Consider the following 14,379-nt stretch of genomic DNA (forward strand, 5'->3'; position numbering starts at 1 on the left):
AGCTCTGTAGAGTTTGCACATATGTAAACTCGTGTCTTTTGCACATATTCTAGCATGCAGGTGCTTTAGAGATTTATTTCCCCCCAACATAAATCATGATCGGAACCACTGTGTACACAATATGTTGAATATATTGTCTTACTGGGGAGGCAAAACTTTGGACACTTGCTCTTTGTCTCACTCAGAACTGGAGGCCAGATGAATAAGGCTTGATCTAAACCCAAGAGACAAGCTGTGATCTTGGTTATTTAGTATAGCCTTGAACTCATTATTGTCCTTCGTTTCTAGAAATCAGACTCAGAGTGCGTGTGTGGGTGGGGGTGTGGGGGAAGGAAGGAATATTTCATACTGTAGCAGTTTATTAGTTGGTAACTTATAGGACAGTTGCGGAGGCTCATTCATTCTGCGTTACTTGTCGGAGTAAAAACTCCCACTGGTGCAAGTGAAGGTGGCTGCTAGATTTCAGAACTGCGCCGCGACTTGCTGAACGTCTTTTCCATTTGCCTTCCAGCTATGTTTTAGAGTTAGTCTTGCCCTAAGCCTGGTATCAAAATAGAATAGATAAAAAATCAAATACTGGTGGAAGTAGCTTCGCGTTTTCATCCTGCCACTCGTAGGCGCCGCATGCAAAGCCTCCCTTTCGAAGGTGTGCCTGGTATGGACTGCAAAACCAATTGTCCAGGTGTGACTAGTAAGCAGTTATTCGGTGGCGATGATCGCGCTCCTGGCTAAACACGGGGTGATTACAAACCAAAGCGACCTGCGCGCTGACTTTGAGGATTGGGACTGTTTTTGCAATATCCTAGTGCCCCTGCTGCCCCCTTTTGCTCTTTGCGGCCGGCTCTGGTTATCCATGGACTCCGTGTCCAAGTGTCTCGGATTTCCAAACTTTTTCTTTGCGCTTAGTGACTAGAGGGGAGGAGTCGGCCTTGAAACAAAGCGCCCCCCCCCCCCCGCCCCCAGCCGCCGCGTTTAACACAGAGCGGGTACGTGGGAGGGAAAAGGACAGGGCAAGCAGGGAGACTGTCTCACATCCTCACATAAAAGCGGGAATCAAAGGGCGCAGCAGGAGCTGCCCGCTCCTTTCAGCACCGCAGTCCCCGGACAGGGCAAAGCGCGAGCGCTGCACGCGCCTGCCAAACTCAGCGCCTTGGCCAAGCGGTGGCTGCCCTGCACGCCGCTTCTCCTTCGCAATTCGGTGTCTGTTAAGTCCTCCTCCCGTTTGCAGACTCTTGCTGCCTAGCGTCCCGGAGCAGAGGGGGCAGCTCCCTGCCAGCCGATGGTGAACATGTCCAAGGGCCCCCTCGAAGACTCGGACTGCGTGTGCTCCTACGGGATGAAGCTAACGTGGGATATCAATGACCCCAAACTGCCCCAGGTAGGAGGGAGAGAAGGGTGGTTGCTGCTGTGGGTTGGGGGAGCAGGGATTTGATCTCTCACGGCGATGCTCTTCGCTCGGCTCTAGCCGGCCCAGAATGAATGAGGGACCATTGCCCCAACCGAACAGCTGATATTTGCGTTTACAGAATTCAAGCACTTCTTTAAAGCGAACAAGGACATGCTTCAGAACCGGACAGCCTGCAACCTTGGCTGCCTTGGGGCACTTGGAAGTCCCATGCACAAGAGACATAGATTCTGGACTCTGGGTAACGGTTTTAATAAAAGTGGTTTAAAGCCAGAGTTTGTCTCATATTGGCAAATTAGATCGGTGAGGTTAAGTGGACTGGGGAATCGGAATGAAGACAACCAGGAATCTGAAGTTGTAAACGAAAGAAACCAGAATTATTCTTCTGCTGTGTTTGTTTGCTCGATGGTTTTGGTCTTTGTGGTTTCTGAAATTGGTCAGAGAAGAAACGAGATCTCAGAGTGATCGCTATATTTTAATTCTGTGCTAACAAGAAATTATACCTGCCCTTTCTCTTCAAAGGGATAGACTGTGTATGTTTGGATAGTTGTGTGCCTGGTGATATCGTTGTATATTTGTTTATTAGGCTACTTTACTTAGACTGTATAAACCGAGAAAGACAAAGTGGGTGGGGTAATATCTTTTATTGGACCAACTTCTGTTGGTGAAAGAGACATGATTTCCCGCTACAGAGTGCTGGGAAAAGTACTCAGAAATGCCACCGCTAAATACAAGGTGGAGCATATTGTTAAGCATGCGGATATCAACTAGTGATTTGTTGAGAATGATGGGGGACAGTCACATTTTAATCCTTCTTTATAATTATATTCAGGTACTTTCATATATATTTAAGTGCTTAGAAAACATTCATGAGCTCCATAGAAAGCCCCCCTTAAAATAAGTTTAAAATTAGTTATTACTGTATGTCCAGTGGAGAAATGGTTCCCAGACCAATATTAAAACAAAAGCAAAGTTTCAGGACCCTCTTCCCACCTAGCTATAAAGAAAGGGAGACTGGCCTCAACCTCCCTGAACCTTTTTTTGACTGACCACCCCCCACCCCTGGCTGCGACCCCAAGTATGAGAGCTCATGCAGTAGGGGATGAAGCTGAAAGAAGAGATTTCCTGACTTTACCTACCCAATATCCCTTTTAGCCTCAGAACTTTCAGTCTTTGATTGGATTCTATAGAATATAAAGTAGGCTTTGTTATATAATTCAAAAACAAATGGTTCTTACTTTTCTTTACTGCAGCTATAAAAATCTCTTTCATTCTATCATTTGTCTAATAAATTACATTTTGGTTGGCAACTCTTTGAAAGCAAGTCTTAATATCCCAATTTCAAAACATACTTCTTTTAAACTATATTGAGTATATTCCACAAATATATATTATTTATAATGATAATCAATTAACATTATTTTGGTAGAGGGTTTATTCAAGTCCTATTAGATACATTTTAAGAAATAGTGGCATAACCAAACTTGTTCCCAGAATATTTCTGGTTTTTATTAATCTATAAATGCTAAATCCTGAAACGGGTATAGCATAAGAGAATGAGAGCTGGAGATTATATTTGTCCTTGTGCAGCAAACTGTTTATTAAAGTTCCTGTTACAGGCCAATCAGTTACAAATGTAAAAAGAAAAGGAGTACTTGTGGCACCTTAGAGACTAACCAATTTATTTGAGCATGAGCTTTCGTGAGCTACAGCTCACTTCATCAGATGCATACTGTGGAAACTGCAGAAGCTTATTCCATTTTTGAGAGCTCATTCTTAATCTTTCCCTGTTTGCTGTAGAGGATGTTGATCAGGTGATTCCGCAGTTTCTTTGAGAGTGTGTGCATCCGATAAATTGGTTAGTCTCTAAAGTGCCACAAGTACTCCTTTTCTTTTTGCGAATACAGACTAACACGGCTGTTACTCTGAAACCTGTCAGTTACAAATGTGTAACCCAAAGAGTGTTGTATTGCAAAGGTTTCACTGATCACAGACAGTTTTATTATGGGTGGTGATGGGCAAGATGGAAGGAGCTCAGTCTGATTCTCACAACCCAGATTAAGTTTACAGGGCTAGCAGTTTTTTTAAAAAAATTCTTTTTGCTTGTAAATTGAGCACATTAAATTTGGAGTTATTGAGAGGCAATAGGCATGGAACCCGACAATGTTATTTTTACAGAGTTATGTTTTAGAATAGAGCTGTGCTTTAAGGACAGTATTATTTCCTTTTGTTGTTCTAAATTTACTGCTCTTTAACTTCCTCAGGTAACTTCTTGTTATGTATAATGGGACAGGATAAAAAAGATAGACTGAGTAGTTTTTACTATGCTGAGAAACTCTGTTAATACGCAAAAAGAAAAGGAGTACTTGTGGCACCTTAGAGACTAACCAATTTATCTGAGCATGAGCTTTCGTGAGCTACAGCTCACGATGAAGTGAGCTGTAGCTCACGAAAGCTCATGCTCAAATAAATTGGTTAGTCTCTAAGGTGCCACAAGTACTCCTTTTCTTTTTGCGAATACAGACTAACACGGCTGTTACTCTGAAATCTGTTAGTACGTTCTCACTCTTTCTCGCTGGTCTCCACTTCCCTCTTCCTTTCTATTGTTGCCCCTCTCCCCTAACCCAACTGTGGTACAGGAGCCCAAGCACTTTGATGGCTTCCAGGAGTGGCCAGATGGCTATGTGCGATTTATCTACACTGTCGAAGAAAAGAACGCACAGCGGCATCTCAGCGGCTGGGCCATGCGCAACACCAATAACCACAACTGCCAGATCCTCAAGAAGTCCTGCCTTGGAGTTGTGGTTTGTGCCAGGAACTGCACGCTGCCGGATGGTACCAGGCTGCAGCTCCGACCTGCTATCTGTGACAAGGCCCGCCAGAAGCAACAAAGTGAGAGAAGTCTGAGGGGCGAGACTCCAAAGGCTGAAGCTTTCTTTTCAATTGGTCCTGATTTCAGACCCAAATGAACCTAAGTCCCACTCACAGACAGTGCTGACTTATCCTGCTCTTATTATTAGTGGCAAAGAGGGTGTAAAGCAGTAGCTCCAAATTTCAAAAATGTGTGTGTCTGGTAGATAGTCCAGCAGAGACAGGCCTACATAATGGACTCAGATTTAAATCTAAACATCCCTGACATCCAAAGTGAATATATCAGGTATTCATCTTGAGTCCATTAGTATATATAGCTCAGCTATGCTTCTTAGTGTACCTTATATTGTTTGAATATTATACTTTGATTTGGAGTTTAATTGAAGGATCAGTCATAGAGTGGTTGAACCCGACAGTGTTCTCAGCTGATTTCTCCATTTTAACCATGCTCTTCAATACTGGCCTTATCTGATTTCACAGAGAAAGCCTGTCCAAACTGTAACTCAGCCCTAGAGATAATTCCTTGCCGGGGACACAGTGGCTACCCAGTCACTAACTTTTGGAGGCTTGATGGCAAGGCAATATTTTTCCAGGTAAGATAGAAATAGTCCTTAAACTTACCTTCCTTCTTATTATTGCTATGGATTTATAAAAGCTCTTGATGAATATTACATACAATTACAAGCATGAGGCTTTTTCTTACCTTCACACATTTCTTAAAATAGAATTTCATTAAAGGCCAAATGCTGTAGTCCTTGCACAGATAAGACTTCCAGCCCTTACCATGGGCTGAATCCCATATTACTTAAAGAGGAAACTCTTCTGCTGAATTTCATGCATAAATTGTATGGAATCAAGTAAAATGGGAGATTTGCCTGCATAAGGACTCACCAGGATTTAAATATGTCTCTTAATTAGATTTTACACCATTAAAAGAACTTTCATTTAATTGATCATTTGATTAATTCAATGTGTAGGAATTAACATCAGCGGTCTACACTTAATATTTAACTTTTACTGAATTAAGAGGAAAGTGAAGGGAAAGCTTGGCTAGTGTGGTACACTGCATAAATGTGATTACTCTGATCATGTTCCCTAAACTTCTGTGTGTTCCAAAATATTCCCATTTTACTGTTCAAATGTTACTTCACAGAAGGGCAGAAACTGAAAAGCATATTTCTTTAGCAGAATAGTCACAGATTACAAACAACAATTTTACTCTTTCTATTCAATACAGGGAGATTTTTATATGCTATTTTAGTTATTCCTATACTTAACTTTACCCATCTGAGTAGTGCCATTGAAGCTAATGGGACTATGCTTGTGAGAAAAGATAAGCATGAGCATAACTGTTTGCAGGACTGGGGCCTAAATCTAAAGGGACTGCTTCATTGAGGCTCAGTAGTGCTGGTTGATTTTTAAAACTTAAATGGCCTGAGTAGCATTTAGATTAAAAATACATATTTAATATGAACATTCATAAATTAAATAGCAAAATGATAGTATCCTATAGCAGATTTTTGTCATTTCAGAACATGAGGTTTCTTTCTTCACCAATAGGTTCATATTACAATAGTGATCATCATTCCTGCAAACACTTAAGCACGTAAATAGTCACATTGACGTCAAAGAGGATCAGGATCTAAAACTAAGACAAAAATCACAACTATAGAAAGGTAGAGAGATGAACGTTTTAGATAGAACCATACTCCTTTTAACAGAAGAGCAACTCTGGATGTCCCTCCACAGAATGCATTTCAGTTCTGCTTGAGAAGAGTTGTTTTTAAAGTAAAGAATGTTTGTCAGCAAGTACAGTGCATGCTCTTTAAAGCAGATGTATACTGTTTTAATGGTGGCTGTTATGAAGCAGAACTAAGATTCTGAACAGCAGAACTCCTAATCTTTCCTCCCAGATCCTCTCAGCTACTCCTGAGCTCCATGGCTGTGGACAACATCTGTATTCTCTGTCATCCAAATCCAGAATTTTGGGGTCATATTTGACTCCTCCCTCCCTTTTCCTTCCCACCCACATGCAGGTGGTGACCAAATCCCATTGCTTAATTCTTCACAGCATCACTAATCTGCAACCTCCCCCTCCTCTCCACTCTAATGGCTAAATTACTGGCCCACGCTAAGGTCATCTCACACCTTGCACTGAAATCTTCTCCTCAGTCTTCTTGTTACTAACTTCACCCCATTTCCAACCCATCCATAATGCTGTTACGAAAATCATTAATCTCCCGTATCACTGCAATCATGTTTCCTTCTCCTTTGTGTCATTTCTTTGGCTTCCCATAGTGCTTCCCATTAAGTTCAAGCTTCACAGCTTTGTTCTTAAGTCTCTTCATCACATCTACATCTACATGTCTGAGCTGGTCCCCTTTTGTATTCCATATCAGCCACCCCCAGCCCCCTTTGCCTGCAATGCCAACCTCGATACCATCTCTGCCTCCTTCTGCCACAAATGCTTCCATGTTCTTTGCTGTGCAGCCCCTTTTGCTTGGGATGCCCTTTTGAAATCTATTCTTCAACCTCTATCTGCATCTCACCTCATTCACTCCTAAAAACTCACTTATACAGCATGGATTAAAATAATTCTTTGCCTTGTTTAAAAATAGACACGACATACAAAACATTTGAACTATGAAGCCATCTGTCTGCTTACCTGAGTAACCATGTCATCATACCTCCATAACACATGCTTCTCTATCTGTCTCCCCTTCCCAGGGGAGATGGAACAATTTGTATAGTGGGGGTGCTGAGAGCCATTGAACCAAACTGTAAACTCTGGATATAATGGAAACCACTTCAAGCCAAAGGAGTGTGGCCACACCCCCCGCTTCCCTAGTTCCAGCACCTATGCCCCTTCCTGGTGTATGTTACACTTTTCTAATAAGTCCGTTGTTTAGATGTAAGTTGTTTGAGCATGCACTTTTCTTCTATCTTTTCTGTGATGCACCGAGCATTCTTGTGGGTGCTATAAAATAATAAATGATAACCATAACCTTTAGTTGCCTACTTATTAATGTCTTTAGATAAGCAAATTATTAATGTGTTAACACTACTGCAGGCCAAAGGAGTCCATGACCACCCTAGACCAGAGAGTAAATCGGAGACAGAGGCAAGAAGAAGTGCCATTAAGAAACAAGTGTCCTCTTCTCACCTTTCCCAGAAAAAGAGGCTTATAGACTCAGAGGTAACTGTAGAGCTGCATTTTCATTATGAAGATGGTGTAACCATGTACTGTGAGTCATAAGGTATAACAAAATCCTTACAAGACACCACAGCAGCTTGCTTTGCTCCTATGCGCAGAGGGGGTTGTTAAAGCAGTGAAGAGGCTGTCAAAGCTGCAAGGAGCAATAATACTAGTAAGCCTATAGAGCTGTGTGTGCATGTGTACAATATTTATTTCTGGATCTCAAAGACCTGTTTTCATATTCTTTTCAGACAAGAAGGTATCATGATAGCAGTGGTCATTTCAACAACATTCATCATTTGTCATGCATGGAAGGCCCAGAAAAATTCAGTATCATTACAGACACAAGCTTCCCAATTGCAGCTCAGCCTTACCCTGAATTTCAAAATACAGACCCTTACAAAGCTACTTATGACTCAGCCAGCCTCCAAGGGGACACAGCATCACCATTCCAAAAGTGTCCTAACCCAAGAATCTTTCTACCTAGGCCGGGGGGCTATGAATTTGACGTTCCTAGTTATATAAGTTCTAGCTCATATCCAACATTTTACAAAGATTTGGCAAATACCCCAGTGGATACAGACCCCCTTAATTTGACTGGACTTCAGTATAATGGTAATTCATTGAATGCCCATGATAAGAACTTTGATAGTGGCCATCATGGGCTGAAACACATTTTGGGGAAAACTGGTTATGGAGATAGGAGTGACTATGGACAGATTCAAGCAAATGCTAATCCCCCTTACTACAGTGGGGAGTATCCTTGCAGGTACAGTAGCAATCCCTCTCCAGCTGCCACAGCTTTACAAACTGTTATCACTACAACTACTAAAGTATCTTACCAGGCCTACAAGCCCTCTGTGGTGAAGTACCGTGACAACATGTGTGATGTAAAAAATCCTCAGAACTGTACCCATACAGCAGAAAACATCTCAGGAACTGTTTATCCAGGGATAAAGATTCAAGAAGACTGTAGTGTGGTCAAACCAGCTTTGTTTTACCAGCATGATCCAGTTCCCACAAAGTCAGAACAAGGGGAGACTGTGGATACATATCAGTATGGGCCAAACCCAGGAAACAGCTGCTCTGAGCATGAAGGACAGTCATTCAGATTTGAGAGTGGTGAATACTAAATGCCATGTGTTTTAATACTAATCATGTGACTACTAAACCCTGGTGACTGGAAGTTAGGGTGATCAGATAGCAAGTGTGAAAATCAGGACACTTTTTTTCAGGGTGTGTAGGGGTGTATATAAAACAAAGCCCCAATATTGGGACAGTCCTGATAACATGGGGATGTTTGGTCATGAAATGGGGAGTTTGAGGACTGGCAAGCAAGCAATACATTAGGACAATTTACTTAGTCGTGACATATGCCTTTGTGGAGATCTGCTGAATGTCTCAGGTCCCATCCATGCACAAAAGTTCAAATCAGTCCCTTCTAGTCTCTTACATGGTGTGATAGTGAGGCCTAGTCCAAAATATGGCCCCACACTGAGCCAGGTCAGGGTTAATGATCTACTTTGGAGACAGGGACTTAATAAACCCCCTTCACAATAGCTGCCAAAAACGTCAAGCCCTGAGGGAGGGCCCTTCATCTGTGACTAATAATCAACAGGTAAGAAGAAATAAGAGCGGAGGGGACTTGGTTTATGAGGCCTGAAGACTGCAGCCAGCTGGTGAGAGGAAAGACAATGGGAGGTTGGGTTCCTCAAACAAGGAGAGAATCTCTCATTAGTATGTTTGCCGATATGGTTAGTAAGAAAGACTAGCTTAGGTTTCCCTGAAGTAAGGGGAAAGCCTAGCGATGTCCTGTATGTTCCTCTTTGCTTCCCTGTGTCATGTCTAAAGGCTGTCCAGTCCTCCCACCAGAAAAGGAAGACCTAGAGATGGACTAGATCAGTGGTTTTCAACCTGTGGTCCGCAGACACCTAGGGGTCCGCAGAGTATGTCTAAGATTTCCAAAGGGGTCTGCACCTCCAATCAAAATTTTTTATGGGTCCGCAAATGAAAAAAGGTTGAAAACCACTGGACTAGATGACCTCTGGGACTGACCTGTCAATACCTGGCTTGGAGGCAATAAGACTTATAGGCAATTTTTCCAACAGCACCCACAGATGTGTCTTTCTTCTTGACTCCAGCTGTGACCAGTTGGCATTCTACTGATGCACATATGGTTTTATTAAACCATTTGCAATGTGACTCTTCCTGTTTAAACTGGTTAGGGAAACTGACCGCACCTTCATGACCTCTAGGCATGATCATAACCACTCATTATAGATAAAACAAAGCTCCATCTGGTACAAAATGCAGCAGCCCACCTATTTAGCAACACTGATCACCATGAACATATCACTCTTGTGCGCCATTCTCTGCCCTGGCTCCGTGGCTCCCCATTGAATGCAGAGCCACCTGAAAGCTCTCTTTCTTGCATGGGACTTCTCCTAGCTACCTGAGAGATCACCTCTCCCTTTCCCACCATAATCTCCCCTGACAACTATGTTCTACTGGTAAAATGAAAGAAGCCAACCAACAGTGGGAGGCTTGTGAGTGCAGGAGACAGAACTTACACAGGAGCTAGAGCTAAACAAAGGACACACATAGACACAAATCCCCAAATCCTATAAACTAAACAATCTTGTTCTCTTATAGGCTGGGAAGGAAAATAGAGAAAGTTGCTGTTATTTCTATGCTTAAATATTTGGAAAACACTCAGATAGTATGGTGATGGAGGCTATCTAAGTACTGAGAAAGACGTTAAAATAACTTAACAAGGACTCTGTGTGAACATGGTTTGTTCTAATACAGTTTAAACTCGAGTAATGACAGGTCATTTCTTTGTGTTAGTTACCAACGCCCCGATCCACAAAGGTACTTAGGTTCTTAAACCCAGATTTAGGCACCTACGTCTCTGTGATCCACAAAACTGCTGCCAAACCTGTAGGTGCCTAAACTCACTCAGGCACCTAAGGTTTCAGGGTAAAAGTTCCCTCAGCACCTAATTTTCTGCCTCTGAGCATGTGCACTGCTGCCTCCTTCTAGGCATCTGGATGCTTAAGCCCCACTGTGATTCACAACCCTGGGGGAAGACAGGCATTCCTCTGCCTAAGTTGCATGCAGGGCCTGATCCAGTAGGTGTGCTCCAAGGTCGCCTACCAGATTGAGTCTCATTTAAAATTTGGTAGCTTGGGCTTCCTCCCGCATCTAGGGCCCAGACATCCCCTACCCCACCCCTCTGGTTAAGGGGACCCAGGTTTCTCCCTCTTGCCCTGCTCCCTGTGTGTGGGGCCAGGCTGCCTCTCACCCTGGGAAGACATGCACCCCATGCCTCTGCTCTTGGGCAAGGGCCTTGGACTTTCTCTGGAAGCGTGTGTGTGTGCACATGTACTTCCATCTCTCCTCCCACTCCGAGCAAAGCCTGCCCCCCATTCTGCCCCTCTGTTCTGGGGTGGGTCAGGAAGATGTTCTGCCCGAGGCAGAGTCATCCCTTTTGCCTCCAGGATCCTCTCATAAAGGGAGGTTGGCTTTTCTCTCTCTCTTTTGTGAGGCAGACTCACCCGCACCCCACACCCCCCCACACACACAACCTTTCTCTGGGGAAATGGGATCTGGGCTGCCCACTCACCTATTGTCTCCACCACCGCACCCTTTCACCAGTGACCATGGGCTCTACCAAACCTCACTGGGCTTTTCCACTTCAGCTCCTGTTTTTCCCTTTTCCTGCCCATCTGTGCATTTGGTGCGGGGGTGGGGAGGTGTTTAGGTTTTCCCCTTCCTACATTTTCTAGGAAGGAGAACCCCTTCTCCCCCTTTGCAGAGTCTGGTAATGTCCGGGCTTCCTCCCCTCCCAAAGGGCAGAGACACTGACAGGTCTACTGTACAGGGAAATACATGGCTAATTATTAGGGTACACTACTGTTTTGCATGAAACTGACTTATTACTAATGAATGTAAGAAGTGTTATGCGCAATATAAGGAAATGGTGATGTTTACCTTACCTTATCTGTAGTGCTAGACCTAATAAAAAAACATACTGGCGACAGTTGCATTCATTCTCCTCTTTACCCGCTCTCACATATGAATGTCAGGGACAACATATCTGCACATCAACTCTTTGGATCAGAGGACAGATAAAACACACTCCCATATGTAGTCTGCTTTGGAAAATACACAACATAAAGACAATTGCAACCCCTACCACAGTTTAACGCTAAGATCAAGTGTCTACTTGTTTGTTTATACATTTGCAGGATTAGCTTTAAAAGCATCTCTCTCAGGCCAAGCAGCATCCTGGAAGAAGAAATGTTCCCCTTCAGTCCTTATAAGCAGCTCCCTTTCCATTAATCATTCCCTTAAAGCTTGGTTTCTGGTCCTGCCTCAAGCAGATGAGCGGGCTGCCTCATCAGCCCACATTGCATTTTATTTTGTACATCTTTGTCTAGCAAATTCCAGTTATCGTGGCAAAGCCTTAGAAAGTGGTAGCTTTCAAACCTCAGCCACCTGGGGCTCCAGTTTCAGATGAACTATGAGGGCACTACTGAGTAAAAGTGCCACCTGTCCCCATATCCAGGCTGCCTTTTAAATGAAGCAGAGCACTGGTCTTAATGGCAAAGTTTTCAAGCCCTATTTTTAAATGGATCCGACCCACAAATGTCAGCCTGTTTAAAAATATGGTTACAAGCTGCCACAAGCCAGCTGAGTTCTCTTTCAGCCTGAGTTTTTTGTTTAACCCCAAGAGATAGTTTGATGCTGTTTTCAAACAAGCCACAGAAATATACTGAATCATATGCCTACGCTTCTACATTGTTTTGTGGTCCATTTAGTCTTACTGCTATCTTCAGTGGCAAATGACTACATTGGTAAAGACTAAAGAGAAGGATGGTCTAATGGTTAGTGTGATAGCCCAGGCCTTGGGAGGCCTGAATTGAAGTCCCTGCTCTGCCACAGATTTCCTATGTGACGTTGAACAAGTCATTAAGCTTCTTTCTACCTCATTTCCCCCTTTGCATGGGGATAATAGGACTTCACTACCTCACCGGTGTATTGTAAATACATTAAAGATGGGAGATGCTCAGACACTGTGGTAATAGAAACCATGTAAATACCTCATACATAGATGTATAACTAATACTAGAGTTGCTGCCACCCCTCTAGTTGTAGACGTAGAGTACCCTTTTTCTTTCAAGATGTAGGGCCAAATTCTGCTCTCAACTATACCAGTGGAAACCAGAGTTACTCTATGGAAGTCAGTGGTGTAACAGAACAAAACTTAGCTTGTATGCCTTTTTCTCCCCTCCATTTTTCTTAGGGGAAGCAATAGAATACAACAGAATTATACCTGCTCATGAAAGAAATAAGTGTTTTCTGAAGAGCCGCACTTAACAGAATGTGGAGTGCTTTTCTTGGGGTGCTGTAGAGTTTTCTAAAGGGCCGGCTGGCTTAATGGATGGCCCACCACAAGTTTAACAGCTCTTTTCCACAACTAAGGAGCCAAAGCATGCCTTTAGATGTACCTACATAGTTTCTTACTAACAATGGCAGCCATGCATGTATCCAAGAGAATTTGGAATGCTATTTTTTGACATGTCCTTCCCTAAAGGTGAGGATGGAAGATTAATCACTGTAGTTGTATTGAAGGTTAATGCCTCACCTGTCTGCAGCAGAATCAATGAGAATATTGTATTGTTTTATGTCTGATTAGCTGGATGTTCTGCCAGACTTCACCTCTGAGGAAAAGGTGGTAGGCACAGAATATCTAACCTGGCATTGTGCAGACATTACAGGGCCTTTCCCATGCATAATAGGGCCTATCCTCCACAGTGCTGGACAAAGGGAAGTTTACAGAGTTTCTGTGGCCCCTGAAACCATGAGGCTCATTATCCTACACTGGATGGGCCCTTAACGAATAAGACTCATTTCAAACTCCTGACGTAAAGACAGGATAGTATTTTTGGAGAGGTGGGGTTGAAATGGTGTTGTTGGGCTCCTAAACAAAAATGAAGTCAATGGGATCTGCAACTAGTCAGCATCTTAGAAGCCGTAATATGGAGCCTGGCTTTAGGAACCCATGTACATGCCTCCATTTTCCCAACTGTATAATAGGGTTGATACTTGCCTATTGTATAGAAGCACTGGAGGACTGATTAATGGCTGTTGTACAGTATTATGTTTAGAATTGTGCAAAATGTTGAGTGCATTTTAACCTGATATCTCAAAGAGGGAATGCAGGAGTCCCAATTCTTCAGTGAAATCAGTGGGCCTACACAGGTGTAAATCTGTACAGCACATATTTTAGCTCATGTCATGCAAACTCACACAAACAAACAGAAGCCAAATTAAGTTTGCAGAACCCCCACAGCATTTCACACAGCTCTAATAATGGAGGACAAGTTTGTTAAGAGCTCGGTTTCTAGTACACAGGTTGGCATGAGAGCAGGGTGTTGATATCTTTAAAGATCACGAGCAAAGAAGCATCACCATCAGCTTTCAACGGAAAATAAGAACTGTTGGCTCTGTGCATATTTTTGTGTAAAATGAGTCGGGAAGCAGGTGCAGGAAGATGCTCTCTCAGGTCCTTTTGCAGGGGTTACAAAGTGCATTGCTCTTCATGGATCTCTTAGTCTCAAGCTGTTATCTTTCGTTCAGTGTCCTGGTTCATAGCGAGAGCAAAGCACATTACCTCTGTTATGGCTATAGGATGAAATGAAGTGCTAACTGATTGGTACATGTTGTTGGCTCCACTCCTTTGTGGGGTATTGCTCTTTGGTGTAAATAAGGACAGTGCCTCCTGAGATCGTTCTGTCCTTTTACATGGGAAACACTAAGGACTGGTACCAAAGCACAAAACATGAACAGAAACAAGTAATTGATAACTGGGCCTGATTGTATATTTGTTGCACCTGTAAAA

The 14,379-nt window shown here is 43.1% G+C and overlaps 1 protein-coding gene across 1 annotated transcript; it reads left to right on the forward strand.

Moving 5' to 3' along the window:
* Window positions 1–1,156: 1,156 nt before the first annotated feature.
* GCM2 (glial cells missing transcription factor 2) lies at window positions 1,157–8,605 on the forward strand. Its single transcript, XM_074943169.1, has 5 exons — window positions 1,157–1,378; window positions 4,045–4,297; window positions 4,757–4,869; window positions 7,347–7,472; window positions 7,724–8,605. The coding sequence occupies exons 1-5, from the start codon at window positions 1,280–1,282 to the stop codon at window positions 8,603–8,605; spliced, it is 1,473 nt and encodes a 490-aa protein (XP_074799270.1). The 5' UTR covers window positions 1,157–1,279.
* Window positions 8,606–14,379: the final 5,774 nt, after the last annotated feature.

This window comes from Natator depressus, chromosome 2 (assembly GCF_965152275.1).
Source record: "Natator depressus isolate rNatDep1 chromosome 2, rNatDep2.hap1, whole genome shotgun sequence".
Lineage (NCBI taxonomy): Eukaryota > Metazoa > Chordata > Testudines > Cheloniidae > Natator > Natator depressus.

What these genes read in the sequence shown, in the direction of transcription:
- GCM2 (XM_074943169.1), top strand. Translation starts at nt 1,280, where the DNA reads ATGGTGAACATGTCCAAGGGCCCCCTCGAAGACTCGGACTGCGTGTGC. An exon ending in ATGACCCCAAACTGCCCCAG is followed by an intron (nt 1,379 to 4,044) that starts GTAGGAGGGAGA and finishes ACTGTGGTACAG; the next exon opens with GAGCCCAAGCACTTTGATGG. An exon ending in AGAGGCTTATAGACTCAGAG is followed by an intron (nt 7,473 to 7,723) that starts GTAACTGTAGAG and finishes TATTCTTTTCAG; the next exon opens with ACAAGAAGGTATCATGATAG.